This window comes from Pongo pygmaeus, chromosome 19 (genome assembly GCF_028885625.2).
Source record: "Pongo pygmaeus isolate AG05252 chromosome 19, NHGRI_mPonPyg2-v2.0_pri, whole genome shotgun sequence".
Taxonomy (NCBI): Eukaryota; Metazoa; Chordata; class Mammalia; order Primates; family Hominidae; genus Pongo; species Pongo pygmaeus.
In genome coordinates, this window is record NC_072392.2 from 68498695 (window position 1) to 68519885 (window position 21191).

General features: G+C 56.9%; 1 protein-coding gene across 1 annotated transcript; it reads right to left on the reverse strand.

The window, feature by feature from the left end:
* Nucleotides 1-5900: 5900 nt before the first annotated feature.
* Nucleotides 5901-20962, reverse strand: XYLT2 (xylosyltransferase 2). The gene is made up of 11 exons (XM_054456108.2): nucleotides 20735-20962; nucleotides 12905-13397; nucleotides 12444-12619; nucleotides 11970-12172; nucleotides 11442-11522; nucleotides 11026-11242; nucleotides 10762-10938; nucleotides 10249-10511; nucleotides 9770-9965; nucleotides 8488-8821; nucleotides 5901-7057 (listed from the first exon to the last, which is right to left on the reverse strand). Exons 1-11 carry the CDS (start codon nucleotides 20867-20869, stop codon nucleotides 6735-6737), a joined length of 2598 nt encoding a protein of 865 aa, XP_054312083.1. The 5' UTR covers nucleotides 20870-20962; the 3' UTR covers nucleotides 5901-6734.
* Nucleotides 20963-21191: the final 229 nt, after the last annotated feature.

Below are 21191 nucleotides of genomic sequence, written 5' to 3' on the forward strand. Positions count from 1 at the left end.
AAGGTAGACACTCCAGAGATTGAGGTCAGAGAAGCCTCCCAGTTCTGGAGTTCTGCCTTGAACATGTCATCTTGTTTTCCCCGGACATGACCCTAGATTCCTCACCTCCTGCAGGTCCTTGACAGAGATGACCTGGGGTTTGTGGGGTTTACTTTGGCACCCTGTGTGGGGGCATCAGGTACCAAGGCCCAGCTGGGATAGTCTTTAGGCAGGGGAGATTGATGGGGGCTGTCTCCACAGGCTCAGTGCTCTCCTTTCCAATCCCCTGGAGAAAGGGGAAGGGCAGGACAGAGGTGGTTGCTCCCTCCTACACTGTGGTGTTCCCCTGAGCAGGGCAGGTGGCTGCTTCCTGGGATGACTGAGTAGAGCCACAGCTGGCTGGTGGTGGAGGCAGTGACCTTATGGCTTCCTCATAGCTTGGTGGCAGCTGGAGAGATGGGAGAGCAAAGGCATTAGCCACTTTCTTACCCTCCTCCCATATATGCAACACCCTTTCTTTGGACTGTGGCTTTCTGCATCTCCCCTGGAGATGTTGGCTCCATGGAAACCCCTCTGGTTAGGCCTCCTTGCGCTGGGGTCTGCACCATCTACACAAAGAGGTGAACTGGGGCCTCCAGTCATATCCTTGAGTTCTCCACTAGTGGTCCTTTTCCTGACCCCCAGGGCCTCTAATTGGGTATTGTGTGTTAAAATACGATATGTGAAAAGCTCAGTTACCCAGGGCACCCAGGGCTGAGAAGGCTGGACATTCACCTCTCTGCAGGCCCGGAGCCCGAAGTGCTGTGCAATCAGCTGGTGAATCTGCTGCTGCCGGTCCTTCTTTCGAACACTCTCATAGCTGGGCAGGCGAGCTGGCTGCCACAGGGGCAGCTGGTGGCTCCTGGGCAGCCCCACACAGAATACCTCACCCCCCTGGGAGTGGCCCTGTGACCAAGAAAAGCCAAGGGAGCCAGGGAGGCATGCACCAGCATTATCCAGCTTCAGTCTGGGTCCTCTTCCCCAGAGCAAGCCTAAGTTCAGGGGTATTGCACTCCTCCCTCTCCTCCAAGAAGCCTCTCCAGTCTTCATCCCATCCTTCCCCTCCCCTGCATTCTTTTTAGTCCCCTTAACCACGCTAGGTCCCTTGCCTGGCTTCAGAACCCCAGCACACACTTCTTCCCCCATCCCAGGTGGCAGGCCCAGGGAGCCTCACTTGTATCCCCTGGGACTCTCGGCTCCTTTCCACTGGCTGGACCTCAGTGTGGCATCCCATGGTGCTGAAGTAGGGAGGCGGGCAGCCCTGGGATCATGAAGCACAGCTCAAGGTGAAGCTCAGGGTCAGTGTGCAAGACAGCAGATTCCAAACCCTTTGTTTCCCTCCACGCCCCTTTCTCCATCCCTTTAATCCTCTCCACCTGGGCCAAGGCACAAAGCTCAGACCCTCAGCCTTTCTGAAATGCACTACGGTGTAAAGAGAATCCACTCCTTTCTGGCCAGTAGCTCATTCTGTCACCGTCTGGTAGCCAGGTCTGATGACCTTTGGTGGGAGAGTCAGAGAAAACCACCTCCTGTCCCTACCCCTCCATCCTGTCTGGTGCCCAGTGTTGGGGAATGGTGTCAGAGACTGGGGGGCTGCAGCTCCGATTTTGTTTCCTTTCTATACAGGATGCCATATGGCACGCTGTCCCTGGGGAGAGGACTTACAGTGCTGTAGTTGCCACTTACCCCCTTCCCCAGAAGTCGGGGCTCTGCACTTTCTCTTGGGAGCTGGAAAAAGACCTTGTCTTCACTGAGCAGCTCCTTGCACTGAGTTATGTTTAACAATGGTCAGGGAGGGGCCTAGATGTTATTAACCCTTTCCACACTGCTCCCCTGACTCAGAGGGAACCCAGACTGGATGCTGCAGAGAAAGATTCCAAAGGCCCTTTCCTTTCCATACTGAACAATTGTCTCTCCTTGGCCAGAGCACAGGTGCCCTTTTGTCAGGATTTGGGCCGGGGGTTGGGGTCATGAAGGCAAGAGGTTGGTGGGTCGGGGTGCTTACGTATTGGCTGGGACTCCAGAAGAAGTGGCAGGTGCAGAGGACCTGGCAGCACTGGGGGTCGCGCTGGTGCAGCAGCAGCAGCAGCAGCAGGATGGCCATGATGAACACCGTGGATGAGGCTGCCCTCCCCCCAGAGGCACCGTCAGGGAGCAGCCTGGACCCAGCACGCACAGGCCCATCTCCTCACCAGATTGGAATTCACTCCAGAAGCTGGTGTAGGAATGACCTGACTGGTACTGATACCAGCTTGACAAGCAAGGCAAACTGAGGTGCAGGCAGCTCCCTTTTTGCTACAGCATCAAGTCCTTGGGGCAGAGATTTGTGAGGGGGAGCAGAGTAGCCCTGTCCCTTCCCTGCCTGCAGCCCAGGGGGTGATGTGTGTAAGGGAGATTTTACAGAGACACAAAGGGAGGGGATGGAGCAGATACCCTGAGAAACAGTGGATCTGAGGAGGCAGGAAAGGACCCAAGAGCCCAGCTCAACAGCCCCTGGTGCCCAGCCCCTCTCGTTACCAAAGATTGTGGCATCATAGGACCTGGCACAGGGAAGGGACCAGAGGGATCAAAGACCAGCCGTGCACAGCATACTTCTCAAGTCTTGGCTGGGGAGGGCTGTTGCTTGAGGTGACCCTATAGATGAAGAATCTGGGCTTTGCCTACGGTGAGGGGCCAAAGGTGCCTCTGCCCCACCCCTGGGACACGGAATGGCAGTAGGTACTCACCGGTGGCCACGACTATGGCCAGGAGGCTGTTGTCCATGGTGATGTCTGCACACGGAGAAGCAGTGGCAGGGGATGCCAAGAAAGGGCATCAGCCTTGAGGGCAGCCAGCAGGGCCACAGGGCTGACCCTCCCCGAGGTGCCACACCCCTCCCTGGGAACCCTGGCCCAGAGGAACAGCTTCATTCAGAGCAGGGGCATCTGTAAGCAGCTTTCCAGGCTCTCAGCCTCTCCTGCCTCTGCAGGCCTGGCAGCTATGAGGGTCCCGCTACAACCTTCAGAGCAGGGGTTGGGGGGAACAGGCTCTGCTTCTGCTGAACCTGACAGCCAGTGGGACTCCAACTCGCCCAGATCTCTGCACTTCTCAGTCCCAGATCCCTCCCAGCCCCACTGCCCACCTCCACTTCCCATTGGCTTAGATAACTGGGCTCTGGATGTTAATTGGCTGTCTTCTGGTCTTGGCTTCCACCTCTAACAGAACCGTGGTGTCCATGGTTGCCCTGGAAACTGGGTACGCCAGGCCATGAAATACAAAAGCCTCTCTGCCCAGGCTCTCCTCCTCCCTCCAAAGCAGTTATTGTGCAGCTCTGGGGGTCCAGCCTGCCTTTGCCCGCTCCCCGCCCCCACTCTGTGTCCTGCCTGGCCCAAATCCTGATTTTGACCTCAGGGATCCAGCCAGGAGTGGATTTCAAAGAAACCTCAAAAAACCCAAGCCTCCAGGCTGAGCTAACCCTACACAAAGGTGGGGGATAGAGAACACTGTCTGCCAGGAACTCAGGCAGCAAAGCTGGGCTGTCACTCACCTCAGTGACCTGAACAGGGGGGAGAATGGGAGAGGAGCGCCTCCACCTGCAAACCTGCCCTCAGAACCTGTCAGGAGGAGTCCTGGAGCCTGGTCCTGGGTCCTGCAGTGCTTCCAACTCAGTGGGGCCAAGACAGGCCTGCCAGAGCAGCAGGGGTGGGGTTATGCTTCCCTAGTTCTGCCTGCCTGCTTGTTAGAAAGGCCTGAGGAGCTTTAAAAGCATACCATTGTGGGTTGCTACCTCAGATCGTTAAATCAGAATCCTCTGTCAGGATCACAACTCACTTGAGTTGAAGAATGTAAACTCAAAATGTTAACAGCAGGTGACAATAATGGGGAACTACGACCTGATCTAATATGGTGGTGGAGAAGGACAGGGATGCAGTGAGTGCATACGCTACCTAAGATTTTTTTTTTTTTTAAATGGTACTTTGAGGCCAGGAGTAGTGGCTGATGCCTGTCATCCCAACGCTTTGGGAGGTTGGAGCGGGAGGACTGCTTGAGGCCAGGTTTGAGACCAGCCTGGACAACATGGAGAGACCCCTGTTCTGCCAATCAATCAATCAATAAATGCATGCATGCATGCATAGCAGGCATGGTGGTGCACATCTGTGACCCTAGCTACTTAGGATCACTTGAGCTCAGGAGGTCAAGGCTGCAGTGAGCTATGATCGTGATCGTGCCTGGACAACAGAGCCAGACCCTGTCTCTAAAAATACTACTGCTACTACTACTTTGAAAACCGTTGTGCTAGCCTAACACAGCACAGCCATAGCCCAGGTTAAACCCACAGGCTAGTTTGTGAGCTCTTGGGCAGCAGAGTCTAAGTGTTCTAATATTTACTGCCTGTGCCTAATATGCTGAACCTAGTTGTTAATTTTTCCTCCTTATTGACCTGAGAGTTGATATTGGGAAACAAAAACCACAACATTCTGGAGAACCAGGGTACAGCTTCAGATGTTCACTGAAACAGGAGCCAGGAAAAACAAATTATCTTAGCCTCTGAACCTAAGCACCCTTTCCTTCAAATTCTTGCTGTTAGCTCCTTCCTACTTACCTGCCCAGTCAGGCTCTTATGCGAGCAGGAGAGTGTAGTGACTGAGTGGTTCTGGAGGCTTCCTGCCTTTTTCTGAAGGCTGCTGCCACCATCTAATAGTTAGCTGTGACTTTGGGCTTGTCATTTCACAGCTCTAAGCCTCAGTTTTCTGATCTGCTAAATGATAATAAAAATGCCTCCCTCCAAGAGTTGTAAGGATTGAGATACTGCAGGCATGGTCAGCACCATGGCAGCTGACAAAAACCCCAATGCTGTTATTGGTTGGTTGTCAGGAGTGCCCCCTCCTGGCAACTAGGAGAACTTGACATGTGGCAGCCTGGGCAGGAATTTGTTCCCCAAGCTGAGCTCAGTGTGGCTGGCTGATAGGGTGACTTTAGGTCTGGAAACCTTCAACCTTGCTCCCACATTAAGCAAGCTGTGAAGGACTGATACCGAGCTCTGGCTGTCAATGGTAGGAGAGTGGGAGGGGGAGAGGAGGCTTGGGAAAGGGAGGGAGGATGGACAACCCTTTTCAACAGGAGTCCTAGGACAGTGACCAGGGACCTAGGCTGCTGCTTCGCCTGCCCCTAAAAGAAAAAGCTCCAATCGCAATGACCAGGCCATGGCTGGGATTGCCTCTGTTGAAGGTGCCCCATGTGGCAGGGCCAGGCTTCTAGGATGGGCCCTGCTAAGGCCAAGGATAGGGAAGCCAGCACCTACTGCAGCCTGGCCTGGTGGTGGGGGTGGGAGTGCTGGGTCAGGGCTCTCAAACTAAGCTCAGGTCCTGCTGGTCCCCTGGCCTGCTGGGTGGCAAAGAAGAAGTCTTCGAGCCTCTCTGGGCCTGTTTACCCCTCAGAAAAAGGAGCTGGATTAGATGTTTGTTTTTTGAGACAGGGTCTCACTCTGTCACCCAGGCTGGAGTGCAGTGGTGCAATTTTGGCTCACTGCAGCTTCAAACTCCTGCTTCAGCCTCCTGAGTAGCTGGGACTACAGATGTGCGCCACCACACCTGGCTAATTAAAAAAAAAAATTTTGTAGAGACGAGGTCTCACTATGTTTCCTAGGCTGGTCCCAAACTCCTGGGCTGAGGCAATCTTCCTGCCTCAGCCTCCCAGTGTTGGGATTACAGGCATGAACCCCTGCACCCAGGCTAGATGGGTTCTTGAGTCCCTTTTGGGTGGATTCCAAACTGTTCTTAATCTGGAGGAATGAGATCTTTACCTTCTCAAGGCTACCAAAGTACCAGCTAAGACTTCTGGAGAAGGCTCAATGAATGGTGATGGCTTCCTGACACCCAGGAGGAAAAACACAGAGCCCAGAGTAGAGAGACAGAGTTATATTTCTTCTGTTGCATATTTCAGACTTCACGCTGAGCTTCAGGCACAATTACTCCAGGTTCTTCTGAGAGTCTTGAGTCTTCTTCTCACGCTGCTCGTGTGACCTCACTTCCAGTGCACACCTGGAAACTCTGCATGGGTCTCAGTGGGCCCTGACCGTGCCTTTCCCATCCAGGGGCAGGGTATGCTGGAAAGCCCTGGAACCAGCCCCACCCCGCTTCTAGGGTCCCCTGGCTACAAAAGAACTGTCCTGCTAGAGCCCAGCTCTGCAGTGCCCCCGATATCACCTGTTATTCGGGCCTTAGAGCCTGGCAGGGCACTTGCAGCCCTGTGGAGCCTCAGCCATGAGCACCACAGGCCCAGGATGGGGCATGAGGCCCTGGAGAGCGAGGCAGGCCCAGCCTCATGCAGAACAATAGCAGGTGGGCTCAGCAAGCCCCTGCTCCCTACAGACATGGCCCACTTCCTGGGGCTGCTCTGAGCCCTATTGCACATCTTCTATTCTAGTTTCTCTCCCAACCACTGATTTTCCTTTAAAAAAAAAAAAAAATTTCAAACTAGACAGGAAGGTAAGGAAGAGCTGGGTGTGGAATGCTGCTGGTGCCCTTCTCACGTTCCCACCAGCCCTCTGATCCCCAACAGAGACATCAGCAGTAGTTCATACTGTGTCCACCTTCCCTGCCGTCTGTGTGGGTTCTAGATGGCTGAAATGGGTGTGCAGCCTGGGCCTCTGGTTCTTGCCTGTGGGAGGGGACACCCCTCCATTGTCTGTAAGGTGCAATTCCCCGGGTCCTCCACCGGTACTGGCTGGGGCCCTGCTACCTGAGTCGCCCGTCTGCTTTGACAGGCCCCAGCTCTGATTTGGGGTCGGGGGACAGAGAGCTCCAGCTGGTCAGTCTGCAGGGCTCCAGGGAGGGGCAGGGAGAGGGGCCTATGGCACACAGTCCAGCCACGGACCAGAAGCTGCTCAGTTCCCTGTCTGTCCAGGCCTCGAGCGCAGGGCCTGTGAGCTGTGTGTGCCGCTGGGCAGCCTCGTCCGCGAGCTCCGGCTGAGGCAGGTTCAGGATGCTACTCAGGCCCTGGAAACTCTGCTCCATGTACTCGTTGTGGGGTGGCCCTGCGTGCAGCCAGCTGGCATCATCTGTGGGTGCAGAGCAGGCAGTAAGCACACCCCCTGCAACAGACTCCGTGGAGGCCAGACCCAGGAGTTGGGTCTGGGTACCCCAGTTCCTGTCACAGCCCTACTTCTGAGTCACAGCTTGCTGAGTGACCTTAGGCTAATCCAAGGGACTTTCTGTGCCTATAAAACTGAGTTTTATAAAATCAAGGCAGTAAGTCCTAGATTCCCAACTTTAGGATGCAGTAAAGCAGTGGGTTCAAGGCACTTTAGAAAAGAAGGGAACAGTCTGGTTTGTGTCCCACACCCTTTCTTGACCATCATCGGTGGCTCCTGGAGCCCTCAGAAGCCTGTACTCGGGCACTTCAGCCCTTCATGCACAGACAGTGGCCAGCTTTGTCCCCTTGGCTTAGAGCACCTCCTCTGACTTTGTCCTTGAGGCACAGCCCCTGTCCCTACCTGCTGTGCATTGTTGCCATTCTTCCCTTGACTGGGAGGTCCAGGTGTGCGGGGGACACAGCTTGCCTGCCCTGGATCTGCTGCAGCCCCACCAGCACCCCCTCCTCCTCTAGGGTACCCCACCTCTTAACCACCTTCTTGTGATAGGACGTGGTGGGGGAAGGAAACACCTACCAATTGATCACCTCCTGCATACTGGCCACTTTCCCTCCAGAGGCTCATCCCCCATAGCTCCCAGGGGGAGTTACTTATACTAGGCCCTCCCTTGCAGGAAATTTGCCCAGCCTGTGTGTCTGTTCAGAGCCTGCTCCCTTAGCCTCAGCCAAGTGGGCAGAGAGCCACATGACCCTGCCCCCTGGCCAGACAGTGGACTGGGATAGCCAATCAGATTTGCTGTCCCAAGAATGTGAAACCTGGGGACTAAAAGTCCCTGGTCAGTGTCTGTTGCACTGAGAGGCCACGGATGGGGAGCCAGAGCCTGAGGCCAATGCATAGAGACAGGACAGGATGAGGAACAAGATGGCCCCAGAGAGATGGAGAAAGCACCTCTGGTTCACAGTGAGGCCTGAGACATTTCCTAGTTTTGTGAAGGAGACCTCTGCATTCTTCCAGTCTTCTCCCCTTTTTAACTCAAGCTAGGTTGAGTGGATTTGTGTTGCATGTACCAGGAGGTCCCTGATAGGTGTAGTATTCCAGCTTCACATGCTAAGACTGAGGCCCAGGAAGGCCAGGTAACTTCCAAGGACAAAAGGCCAATGAACTCGTCAGAGTTATGTTCCAAACCCAGTGTGCATGACTGTAAAGCTCCCCTTTCCACCACACTGCAGTGCAGGACCCTGCATGCTACAGGAAAGAAGATGAAGGCCGCAGCCCTTCCATGCTCCCCTGACTCTAGGGATGGGAGTCAGCTCTGATGGTTGGCTTCTTCGGGTCACCTCTCTGATGAGTCCTATTCTGTCTGGTTTCTGGGCCTCATTTGAGAACTGCACGCTTACCTTTCCTGAGAGGTAGTTTGCGGTTGAAGGTCAAGGGCAGCACAAGGAAGCGGGTCTCACCCAGCGGTTCCCAGAACTGAAGGAGTCGAACAGTCCAGGGCCCTGGCCGCAGGGGCCGGCTCAGTGGGGGCTTGTATTGCGTGACCTCAGTCTCCGTATCTACTGTGATGTCATAAGATGTGGCCACCACATAGGTTGGGTCGATCCAGACCACTGTGGCTGTGAGGTTGGGGCCCCGGGCCCAGCGCTGCACGGCCACAGGCTCGTCCAGCGGCCCCAATAACCCCCCAAAGTTCCGGAAAAGACGCTCTTTGGGGTCCCAATCAGTGCCAACCTGTAGAGAGAGAGGCAGCTGGGCAGGAGTGTGGGGGAAAGGTCCTTCTCCCTCCTCTGAAGCTGCCTCTCACTGTGTAGTCTCAGGCCAGTCACTGTCTCTTTCTGGGCCTCAGTTTCCCCATCTGCAAAATGAAGGGGTCAGACTAGGAGATCTTTAATATCTCTCCCAGCTCTGAGATTCGTTCTAGGCTTCCATTCTGACTGCTAGGCAGTGGAGGTCAGTCCCCCTTATTGGGGACAATACGGCAGGGATGAGGTTCAAAGTCCTGCCCAGAGACCATTCCCACATGAAGCCAAAGCCTCTAAGAAAGACTATGAGGAGGGGCCAGGCACGGTGGCTCGCGCCTGTATTCCCAGCACTCTGGGAGGCTGAGGCGGGTGGATCACGAGGTCAGGAGATCGAGACCATCCTGGTCAACATGGTGAAACCCCGTCTCTACTAAAAATACAAAAAAAAAATTAGCTGGGCGTGGTGGCGCGCGCCTGTGGTCCCAGCTACGCGGGAGGCTGAGGTAGGAGAATCGCTTGAACCTGGGAGGCAGAGGTTGCAGTGAGCCGAGATTGCGCTGCTGTGACAGAGTGAGACTGTCTCAAAAAAAAAAAAGAGAGACTATGAGGAGCCACTCAGAAGTGTAGTTTCATGGCCCAACTCGAATGTCCCTGCCACTCGAGGCGAAATCTCTGTAGTCGAAGATTGGACTTGTGTTGTAGTGGAACTGACAATTCCCTCCCTGCTCCCTGCATGTCCTCTTCATAGCCCAACCAGGAGGTGCTCCTCAGTGTGCACAGGCTGGGGGGTGACACAGCATGTCTGCGTGGGGGCATCACCATGGCTGCCATGACTGGGAAAAATAACCTTATCCCTCCCTTGGTGTCTGTCCCTCTCTTCCCACTACCCCAAGTCTGGGTGGGGGTTGGGAGAAAGCAAGTGGGGGACCTGTCCCACCTCCAGACTCTGGAGCCGGCTGGCCTGGTCACTGCGCCCCAACAGCTTCAGCGACCCTTGGGGCATCAGCCACATCTCAAGCGTCTCTGCCGGCCCCTGGGCTGAGGGCTGCACCGCCTGCATCACCAGGTAGCCCTGGAAATGGTCGTCATAGAAATACAGGTGCACGCTGGACGGTAAGCCCCTGGGCTCAAACCTAAGGTGCCAGCAGGGAGAAAGGGAGATGCCATCAGCACACCTGACTTGGCCTGGAGTCCCAGGGAGGGGGCTCTGGGGAGTCCCATCCCCAGGCACTTCCTTTCCCCAGATCTCACCCCCACAGCACCTGCATGCCTGGCTCTAGCCGTCTTTTCGATATTTGCATTTTTCCCTGCTTCAGACTGGGGCCTTGTTGTGGGCAGGGGACGTCACTCTCTGGTTGGCCTCCCCCTAGGGCACCACACCCCGAGGGCCTGCTGTATGTCAGAAGGGGGTCTCACCTGCAGAGTGGGGTGCCCATTGGGGGTGCAGCAGTGGCAGCATGGTGCAGGCTGAGGCGGGCGAAGGCTGTGTAAGCAGTGAGCATGACGTCACTGAGCCCACTGGGGCCATCAGCCGCGTCGTACGTGTTCTCCCAGTAGGCCTTGAGGGCTGCCGTGCCGGGGGGGTAGCTGCCGTACAGGTGGAAGTCCAGGATTTCCAGCACCTCCTGGTTCACAGTCGACTCGAACTTCCGGGCGAAGAAGGTGGGTCTGGAGACTTGCTGGAGCGGGAGAGGCAAGGAGGGTGAAGGGCTCTGGAAGCCCCAGAGGGCATGGTGGGGCTGGCCCCTCAGCACTGCCTAGAGCTCAGCCTCCTGTGGCTTTTCCTGCTGCTGTTGTAGCCCCAGACCCCTGAAGGCTGCTGCAGGCCGTGGCCCCCCAAGATTCTCTGACTGGCCCACCCTGCCATTCTCCTGGTGAAAAGCCGGGGGAGAAGACCTAGCCAGGGGCCTTGGGGCCTCGGGCAAGCACCTGCAGCCGGAGGAAGTCCTGTGGCTTGAAGTCGTTGGGGGAGCAGCCGCACCAGTCCACGATGTGCTTGTACTGGCACTTGCAGCCCAGCTTGCGGTTCCAGTTGGTGACCCGCAGGTTGTTGTCCACGAGGGTCTCACAGGCCAGGCTGTTCTCCAGCACCGTGTGGAAGAAGGACTGCAAGCAGCAAGGGAGGGTGGAAGGTGAGCTGCAGGCAGCCCAACCCACGCCCTCCCCGGCCTTCATGCCTGCTGGGCCACCCACCTCGGCTGGGAGCAGTGTGTATGTGTAGAACTGGCGTAGCTGGGCCACAAGCGGGTCATCTGTGTATACCACATACTCCACAAAGCTGCGTGTCAGCACGAACCAGTCAGAACCGCCATCCACCACAATGCCTGCTGGGATCTGCCGCTCGCCTAGGCGCCACATGTGTGAGTCGCACTCATGGAAGAGCCGGTCCAAGCCCTGTTTCTTGATGAACCTGTGGGTGGCAGAGAGGCCATGGCTGGGGATCCTGCAGGGTGGGATCTAAGCTCTTTCATCCGCCTGGCAACCAACACTCCTCAACCTGTGACTGGTGTGGAGGCTTTGAAACCCAGGGCTGGAGCCACCAAGCCCAACTGTGTGGGAGGGGTCGGGACAAGACTCTGGGGCCAGGGCCTCCTTCCCCACCCTCTCACCTGGAGTTGTCCCGGCCATGTGACTTGAGGAAATTCTTGTCCCGGTTCTTGGACAGGAATGCCACCAGCTCCTCATTGGTCCTGGTGAAGGAATGGGTTGACAGGCAGCCGCATGAGATAGTTGCTCAGTCACTGGCCCAGAGCAGACCTTCTGGCTTTTCTTCTCTCCCTGATTGCTGTCTGGCCATGTGCCCTACCCCTGGCTGATGTCTGGGGTGGTGAGCACCAGAGGCCCCTGAGGAAGACCACCCCATCCTTCCTCTGCCCCATGCTGTCTGACCCAGCACACCAGGTACAGACCTCTGGCTCCTCCTCCTCCTCCCCATCTCCTATCATGCTCAATTCTCAGATCATCTTACACCAACCCCTCCCCTAAAACATGGCTGGGGCCCAGGGGCCCATGTCTGAGCAGGGCGGATCCCAGAGTTACACTTATGGGGCAGAGAAGGTCCACCAAAGCCTTCCAACCCCAGGTGCCCAGACAGGGGTCCCCTCCCATCCCGAGGACTCAGAGCCCCATCCCCACACCTGGTTGGGTAGTCAGTGGCACTGAGGTTGATGAAGAAGTCCCAGGCCCAGCCAGGCACCTCTAGCAGGTCCCGCATGCTCCGCAGGTACATCCTCAGGAGGCTGGCCCCGCCCCAGATGGTAACCATGCGCCAGGGCGTCACCCGCACGTTATCATAGCGCTGGGCCAGTTCCACCACCTCCCGGTGCAGGTAGTTGGAACGCTGGTGGGGAGGAGACACTCAGCTAGCCCCCAGTGTTATCGCCATCCCCACTCCCACCCCAGGACAGAGTGAAGGGACACAAGACGAGGAAAGCACAGGGCAGGGCTCCAACCCCTAAGTGGCTGAGCTGGCTCGTGCTGCCACCCCCCTGTTCAGGGCCTCAGTTTCCCTTTCTAGGCTACCTGGGCCAGGTCAGAGACCCTGTCTGTCTGCAACCTTCTGTTTCTGCTCTGCTCATCCCAGACCCCTTGGCCTCTCCCCACCACAGTACCTTGTCCACATGGATGTAAAAGAAGTGCTGCTCGTGATAGACGGCCTTGAGGAGACGCTTCAGCTGGCGGATGGCGCGGCCGTGAACCACCAGCATGTAGGCGATTCGCACCGGGGGGCCATCCATGGGCTGCTGGGCTCGGCTCTCATCCCACTGGATGCCGGGGCTCATCTTCCCTGAGAGCAGAGGACAGGCGTTGGCGAGGCCCACCCTAGGTCACAGGGTGGGGGTGAGATGGGAAGAGGGAGCTGCCTGCCTTCCGAAGAAGCCTAGACTTGGAGCTCCATGCTTGTGGGTCCCCACTCTGCCTCTGCCACTTAGTAAGTACACTGGATGAAGACTTAGGCAGGGAGGTAGGATCCCCTTGGCTCTTTCTTCCTCAGAGAGATAGGGGTGAGGATCCGGGCCATGCCATACCCCTGCCCCCGCCTGGGAAGGGCTGGAGCACCCCTGTCCCTCACCAGTCAGCTGACAGTGCCGGGGCACAGCCTTGGGCATGAGGCTCCCAGCCTGGTGCAGGCACACCACATTGGCGATCTCCTGCTGGCACTGCTTGGTGCTGGCCCGGGCCAGTGCAGACAGTGCGTCCTTGCCCACGATCTCGCACTTGGGGGTGAAGCCATTGTCCGTGGGCGGGGGGGCGCCCTCCACGCTCCCTGTATCTCCGTGTGGTGGGAAGCCAGCTGCCCCTACCAGCGCCTCCCCAGCTGCTGCCCCACTTAGGTTCTGGCGGCCTGGGGCTTCCGGGGGTGGGGCAGGTGGGACCCGCCGGCTGGCTCTCTGCCGGCTGGTTACTGCCCGTACCACCTTGGCCACGGGCACTCCTGGGCTCTCAGCACGGCCCCGCCAGCGCCCATGCCTTCTGCCTGCGCTGCCCCGTCGCCCTGCTGAACTGTCTGTGTCCTTGGAACCCTCGCCAGGGTCCAGTGGCCGTGGCTTCCTCTGCCTTCCTTTCTGTAAGAGAGATGCAGACACATCACTGGGGCAGCCCCTCACCTCCTCCTGCTCCTTGAGTTCCATCTTGGTTGGGGGCACCCTCAGACCTAGATGTTCCTGCCCACCTTTTACCCAGAGAAGTGCTTTTCACCTAAGGACTCTGCACAATCAGCACCACCATGGGAGCGCCTCCCTGTCCAGCCACTGAGGGAGCACTGGTCCTCCCTCCATCATACCAACACCCCCGTCCCCCACTGCTCTCAGATTACATGGCACTGTGCTTGGTTTTCTGTTCTGGACTCAGATACCACTTTCTTTTTCAGCAGATGTTAAAATAAATATCCACGTGTGTCCCAAGGGAAGGGTGCAAAGACCCCACCGAGGGTACAAGTGTACACCTAAGACTCAGCACTCCCACCGAGGGCTGGAAGGAGACAGTGGTCTTCAGAAGACTCTAACTTCCAGATGAATCCAAAGCATTTCCATGTGGGAAGACTGAGGCCACCTCACAGTGAAGGAGGAGTGCCCATGGGGGATGATGGAGGTGAAGCCTGAGACCCCAATACTGCTTAGGTCCTCTAGGAAGCAGATCAAGACAGAGTGATAGGGCATGAGATTCACTGCGGGTACCCCTGTGAACGATGGGGCAGGAGCCGGCAGGGGAAGGCTTTGGACCACGAAGGAGACGGCCATGCAAGGAGAGGGGCAAGAAGAGCATCCGCCTCCAGCACAGCCTCGAGGAAGTCCTGACCGGCTCCCGGGAAAACTCTGGCACATGTACTGCCTGGAGCTGGTGAGCCCTGAGCCACCTCCACACTCAGTCCCTGGCTTGAAAGCTGAGGCAGGGCCTGAAGGTGCCCACAGCTGGAGGCTGTCACCTCGCTGCATGTGCAGCAGGTTCTCCTTTGAAGGGATCCCTGCAGCGGGGCGCCTCTACCGCTGCTGCGCCCCTGCTTCCTGGCTCTAAGTGCTCTGGTACCTGCTGCCTCTCCTCAAATCCAGGCACTTCCCTAGATGGCCTGGTGGTGACTGAACAGCATGTCCAGCCACCTCCTCCTCCGTTCCCCCATCCTACCTGCCCTGCCTGACCAAATCCCATCCATCCTTTCAGATCCAGCTCCAAGGCCCCTGGCATGCAGCCATTCCATTTGCCCTGCAGTGGAATGGGCTGGGCTCCAAGGCCCTGGATGTTCCTCTAGTAATGAACTCCTTGACGAGAGACATGTCAGCTCCATCTCTCCAAGGCCCAGCAGAGCAGCTAGCACACATGGACACCTAGCTGGTGTCTGGTGGATGAGATGTAGAACGGACAGAGGAACAGGGGCCACCATGTGAACACTCTAAAGTCTCCAGGGCTCTGGGCCTAGCTCTGCCAGCTCACCAGCAGTTCCCTAACTTCTCTGAGCATGCTCCCTCAGCTGTAAGGAGGAGTAACAACTGAGCATGAGACACCGCAGCTAGGGAGAGCCGCCTCCAGCCTTGTAAACCCTCTCCCACAGGCCTTCCCCTCCACGCTCACAAGTTCTCCAGGACTAAGTCCTCTTCTTTCTTGGCCTTTCAGCGGCGTGACTTAATGGACCACTCTGTCTTGCTTGAAGCGCCCTCCACATTTGCTTTCCAGGATACCCACCTGGCTTTTCTCCTCTCTCCACTGCCACTCCTTATGGTCTTCTTGGTGCTTCCTTGTCTCCCAGGACACATCTGGGGGCCCTTCCTGTCCTAGCACCTTCACTTCCTAAGTGATCTTCAGTCCCTGGGTTTCTAAACTCCATCCCCACCCCCAGATTGATCTCTCTGTCTCTCTGGCCTGGATAGCTCCCTTGAACCTTCAGGCATTTAACTACCAGCCTCCTTGACATCTCACGTGGGAGCTCGATAGACCTCTCAAGGCCACAAGCCCAAAAGTACCTCCTGCTCTTCGTCCCCAACCTGCTCCTACTTCATCTTCCCCATCTCAGTTAATGACATCTCCATCCTTCAGGATGCTCAGGCCAAAAACTTTTGGGAATCATTTTTTTTTTTTCTTTTAGATAGTCTTGCTCTGTTGCCCAGGCTGGAGTGCAGTGGTACAATCTTGGCTCACTGCAACCTCTGCCTCCTGGCTTCAAGTGATTCTCCTGCCTCAGCCTCCCGAGTAGCTGGGACTACAGGCACATGCCACCACGCCTGGCTAATTTTTGTATTTTTAATAGAGATGGGGTTTCACCAAGTTGGCCAGGCTGGTCTTGAACTCCTGACCTCGTGATCCACCTGCCTTGGCCTCCCAAAGTGCTGGGATTACAGATGTGAGCCACCACGCCCAGCCAGGAGTCATCTTTGACTCTCTTTCCCTCACACCCCACATCCACTCCATCAGTAAATCCCATCAGGGCCACCTTCCGAATACATCTGGAATCCGATCCCTTCTCAACACCTCCCTCACTATCCCTGCCTGGATTCCCTGGTCTTCCAGCTCCTACTCTTGTTCCCCTAAATTCTGTTCTCATCACAGCAGCTGGTGTTTCTGTTACAACTCTTAAAATCCCATTTAATCACTCCCCTGCTCCAAACCTCCAGTGGCTTCCCCTCTTAGGATAAAAACCAAGGCCCTTACAGGAGACTACAGAGGCTCCATGAGCTGTCTGGATGCCCCCTTCTCCACCCAGGCCTCTCTGACCTCATCTGGGAATTTGTCATGCTCACTCTCCTGCAGCCACAGTGGCTTTCTCTGTGTCCCCTCATCCCCCCTGGCACTCCTGGCTCCAACCCTTGCACCCACTATCCCCTGTGCCTGGCACACCCTCCCCCAGATAGCCCTACTGCTCACACTCCTTGCCTCCTTCAATTCTTTGTTCAGATGGCATCTTCTCAGTAGGGCCACCCTCACCACTGGATTTACAGTGCCAGCCCTCCCTCCTCCTCTGCTTTTTCCCATAGCACAACATTTCCTCTCATCCTACTATTTATACTGTTTTTTTAAATTTGTCTTTCTCCTCAGAAGACTGTAAGTTCCCCAAGGGCAAGGCTTTTTTCCTGTTTTGTTCACTGACATAGTCCTAGCGCCTAGGAGAGTGTCTGGCTGTAGCACATACTCAGTAAGTGTTTGTTTTTCTGAGACAGTCTCACTCTGTTGCCCAGGCTGGAGTGCAGTGGTGCAATCTCGGCTCACTCCAACCTCTGCCTCTTGGGTTCAAGCGATTCTTGTGCCTCAGCCTCCCACGTAGCTGGGATTACAGGTGCGCACCACCATGCCTGGCTAATTTTTTGTATTTTTAGTAGAGACAGGGTTTCACCATGTTGGCCAGGCTGGTCTCGAACTCCTGACCTCAAGTGATCCACAAACCTCGGCCTCCCAAAGTGCTGGGATTACAGGCCTAAACCACTGTGCCTGGCCTTAGTATTTGTTGAATGAATGAATGAATGCAAGGCTTTTGGCATAGGCACAGCATTCAATAAGTACTGCTACTTCTTTTTTTTTTTTTTTTTTTTGAGATGGAGTCTCACTCTGTCGCCCAAGCTGGAGTGCAGTAGCATGATCTCAGCTCACTGCAACCTTTGCCTCCCAGGTTCAAGCGATTCTCGTGCCTCAGCCTCCCAAGTAGCTGAGATTACAGGTATGTGCCACCATGCCCGGCAACTTTTTGTATTTTTAGTAAAGACCGGGCTTCACCATATTGGCCAGGCTGGTCTCAAACTCCCAACCTCAAGTGATCTGCTCGCCTCAGCCTCCCAAAGTGCTGGGATTACAGGCGTGAGCCACCATACCTGGCCCAATGCTGCCATCTTTATCATTATGATTACTCAGATGGGAGGAGGAAATAGTCAAACATGAAGTCAAGAGAGACCCAAGATCCCGGACATCTCGGACTCAGCTGGGTTGGGTTCTCTGTGCTCCTCACCTCCCCAGGACTTCCCCCAACCTACCCACTACCCTACCCACTACCAGTATGGGCACATCAGGAACCTCATGCTGTCAGGCTGACAGCCACCTTCAGGCCAGAGCCCCATCCCTACATCCATGCCCTCTGTGCCTAGCACCCAGCCAGCCTTCCGATCTTTTTATTTATTTTAATAGAGATACAGTCTCGCTTTGTTATCCAAGCTGGTCTCGAACTCCTGGGCTCAAGCGCTTCTCCCACCTTGGCCTCCCAAAGTGCTGAGATTACAGGCATGAGCCACAGTGCCCGGTTGCCCTCTGATCTCTTAAAGGTGGCCAGTGGGAGCTGGGGAGTGCCCATTCCCATCCGAGAAGAGATACCTACAAGAGGAGGCAGCAGACCCTATTCTCTACCCACACTGGGGAGGGCACCACAGGCTGGGGAATCCCTAGCAAAGGTAAATGCAGCCCCATTGAGCTGAGTGTGCATCAGCCTGGTGACATGTGACTTGGCCACAGAGCAAGCAGAGAAAGACATTCCCAAGCTTAGGTGGGTAGAGATGGCAGAGAGCTGTAGGCTCTCTGAGTGGAAGCCAGTATCAGTGAGTTAGGAAGCTGGTCAGGAGGGTAGGGCATGAGGCACGGGGCCAGGTTGGCTGTGTGGGGGCCAGGGTATGGGAGGAGATGGGCATGTTGGTCCCTGCACTGCAGTGGGAGCTGGCTGACCCTGAGAAGGACAATCCCAGAGGAGGCTGGGGAATGAGGAGGCAGTAGTGAGGGATCAGAGAGGCCCTGGTGGGCAGTCAGCCCCCACCTCCATCCCTTCCAGGCATGTCCAAGGAGCATCATCATCACAGCCCCAGCCTTGTGCCCCTCACAGGCTGCCCCCAGCAGCCCCTGAGGTCAGGAGCCCTTCTGATGACTGAGGGTGGGGAATGGTCCTCTGACTTCTGGCCAGGATACATTCTGGCCTCAGAGGCTCCATCCTCTCCTCCAAGGAGGCAATTAAAATCCTCTGCCACCTCCTGGCTCTGTAGCTCCACCTTAGAATCCTTCTGTAAGTCACAGAAAGGGTGACGACAGAAATGCTCCCCCCATACCCCACCTCCTTGGACTTCTCAGGCTGCATTTAAAACAAGTGGTGAGACGGTGTTTGTGGAAGCTTTGGAAACTATCAAGTGGCTCTCTGGAGGTTAGTGACCATCCCTGGGATCCACTCTCAGCCTCTCCATAGATGGGCAGAGTGCACGTCTTAAATGCACACTGAATCCTGTGCTGCTTAAACCCCTTCAGTGCTCTCCCGCTGCACTTAGAATAAAACCCTTGCCCCTTGCTGTGGTCCTTTCAGCCGCACAGGATGGAACCTTCTTCCAGGGAAAGCACCACACCCTCCTGTCCATTCCTCAAGGGTGCCCAGCTAAGCCCATTCTCCTCAGGTCTTCTGCCTGAACTCTCCTGCCCACTTCTTCCTGTGAGAAGCCTTTCCTGACCCCCTGATCTAACCCAACCCCTTTGTAATTCTATTAAATTCCTTTTCGCTGTCTCTCTCTGTAGATTACCTGTCCATAAGGGCAGAGACCTCATCTATTTTATTTTTGTATCCCCAGTATTAGCACAGTGTCTAGTACAAAGTAGGACTTCATACCTATTTGTGGAATGAATGAATGAATGAATGAATCGTATTCCCAATGCACAGTGCTGGGATAATAAGAGTTATTTATTTACTGACAGCTGAGCATGTGCCAGGAACTCCTGCAAGTGCTTCACAGGCATCATTTTCACTTAATCTTTATAATCACCCAACATGGAGGTGCCATTATTATCCCCATCTTGAGGAGGGATACTGATAAGGATAAGGGAGGAGGCAAAGTGATTTGCTGGTGGGCTTCTCAGGGTCAGAGCTGGAAGAAAGTGGTGAAGTGGGCGGTCCAGCTTCAGCACTCACCTTCCCATGCACCCCGTTATGCTGCCTGGCAACCCGAGTCAGGTGAGGGAGCAGCTGAGGGGGTCCAAGCAGCAATGGGTGCCTGGACCGCACAAGCTTTTTCAAACATTCCAGTCCAGGATTCCCCTATTCATTCAGCCGGGAAGCTGGAGGAGGAGGAGGTGGGGGATGGGGGCGGTAGCCTAGAGTGGTCACATATTCCAGGGTCAGAGGGCTCCCTAACTGCCTTGGCAGCCCATTCCATCATGGAATGTCCCATCTGCCCAAAAAGTCTTCTTACACTGGGCCTGAAACACTCTCCTACTTACTCGTCCTACTTGTAGGTCCACACCCCGCGGATGTCACGGAGCCAGCCCCACCCCCGCCCCACCTCCTTTTGGAGTTATGGTCTCATGTGACTCTGTTCCAGCCCCCGTCACCATCCCACCCTCTGGGTTCTCCCAAAAAAAGGCAAGGGCAGCTCTTCTGTCTCCACACCAGGCCTTCCAGACTGGCGAGATGCGGTAAGGGGTCGCAGGTATCGGGGCTTGCCTGAGGACAGCAGCAGACAGAGTCTCTGATCCGGAGCCCTGGAGGCAGCAGAACAGGGGCGCTGGGGGCAGGGAGGTCCTGACCTCTGGGCCTCAGCTTAGGGCTGTGGTGTGGCCTGTCCTCTCCATTACCGCAGCACGAACCCAGACCCAATGGACCCTTCCTCACCACACCGCTGAGGTGTCTGAGCCTCCAGCTGAAACCACATCGGGGAAGAGGGAGAAAGACCCTCGAGGCAGGGACCTGGGGGCTGAGACGGCTGTTGGTTGCCCCTGCTCTGCGGCTGGGGCTCTGTTACAGTCCCCATTCCCTTAAAGCCAGAGGGCCCCTCCCTAATTCCCTAAGGTCCTGAGGCCACTCACCAGCTCAGTTCCTCCTCCCCCTGCCCTCCGAAGACCCATCCAGGTTCTTCAAACCCCCGGCTGAGGAAGCCACACACCTCGGGAAGACTCCAGTTCTCTCCCTCGGGGTCACTCCTTGTTCCTTCAGTTCCCGGGTACACACTTTGTCCCAGGCCTGAATTCCACCCCCGAGCTCCCCTTCCTCACCGGCCGCTGCCCCTCGGGCTCAGCTGGGGAAGGACGCCCTGAGTCCCTTGGCCCTACTCCTCCGCCCACGGCGCGCATATCCCCGCCCCCTCCCAACTTCAGAAAGTTTGGCCTGGGGCCCCCCACCTCCGAACAGGTTCGGGCCCAGCCCCGCCTCCCAGCCCCGCTCGCCGCGCCTGACCTTCATCGCTCCCTTGGCCGGAGACCACCCCAGCATGACCTGCTCCTCCCGCCCGACTCCCAATCCACCAGGGCCCGGGTCTCCAGGTCACGCACTGCCCCCGCGCGCAGCTTCCTAGGCCTGCTGGGGAAGGGAGTGCCGGGGGCCAGATGCTCCGCTCTGGGCGACCGCCGACGCCCCGCACGCACGCACGCCGCCCGTGCCCCACTTCCCCGGCTGGGGCCGCCCGCAGCCCCGCCAAGACCCCGCGCGCCCCCGCGCCCGGCCTGCCCGCCCGCCCGGCCGTCGGAGCACCTCGCCCGCCTCGTCCTCCTCCAGGCCGCTGAAGCTCCACACTACCAGGCCCTGCAGCAGCAGGATGGCCAGCGCCGTGGCAATCGCCAGCTTGTAGCGCCGCACCAGCTTCTGCACTCGCGCGCTCGCCACCATCTTCCTGCCCGGGACGCGGGGCGCGCGCCCAGCGCTGCAACCCGGCCGCGTGCTCGCGCACGGGCGCGGGGCTGAGCCGCCCCCCCGCCTCCACGCCCAGGGAGGCGGGCTGGGCGCGCGCCGGGGCGGGGCTGGGGGCGGGGCCTGCGGGGCCAAAGCACGGGGCACCGAAGGCTAGGGGTGGAGCCGGGGCTCGCAACACCTTCAGCCCAGGCAGCCGCGGGCGTGGGCCTGAGCGCGTGCCTTCTGCGCTGGTGTCTCCGCCGGTGCCCCTGGCTGCCACGTGTGCTCCCCTCCACCTGGACGGCGAGCGCCTGGTGCT

Excerpts from the sequence above, each read along its gene's own strand:
- XYLT2 (XM_054456108.2), bottom strand. The coding sequence starts at position 20,869 with ATGGTGGCGAGCGCGCGAGTGCAGAAGCTGGTGCGGCGCTACAAGCTG. Across the intron at positions 9,966-10,248 it reads ATGGGCACCCCACTCTGCAG|GTTTGAGCCCAGGGGCTTAC; the intron begins GTGAGACCCCCT and ends CTGGCACCTTAG. Across the intron at positions 8,822-9,769 it reads GCCGGCTCCAGAGTCTGGAG|GTTGGCACTGATTGGGACCC; the intron begins GTGGGACAGGTC and ends CTCTCTCTACAG.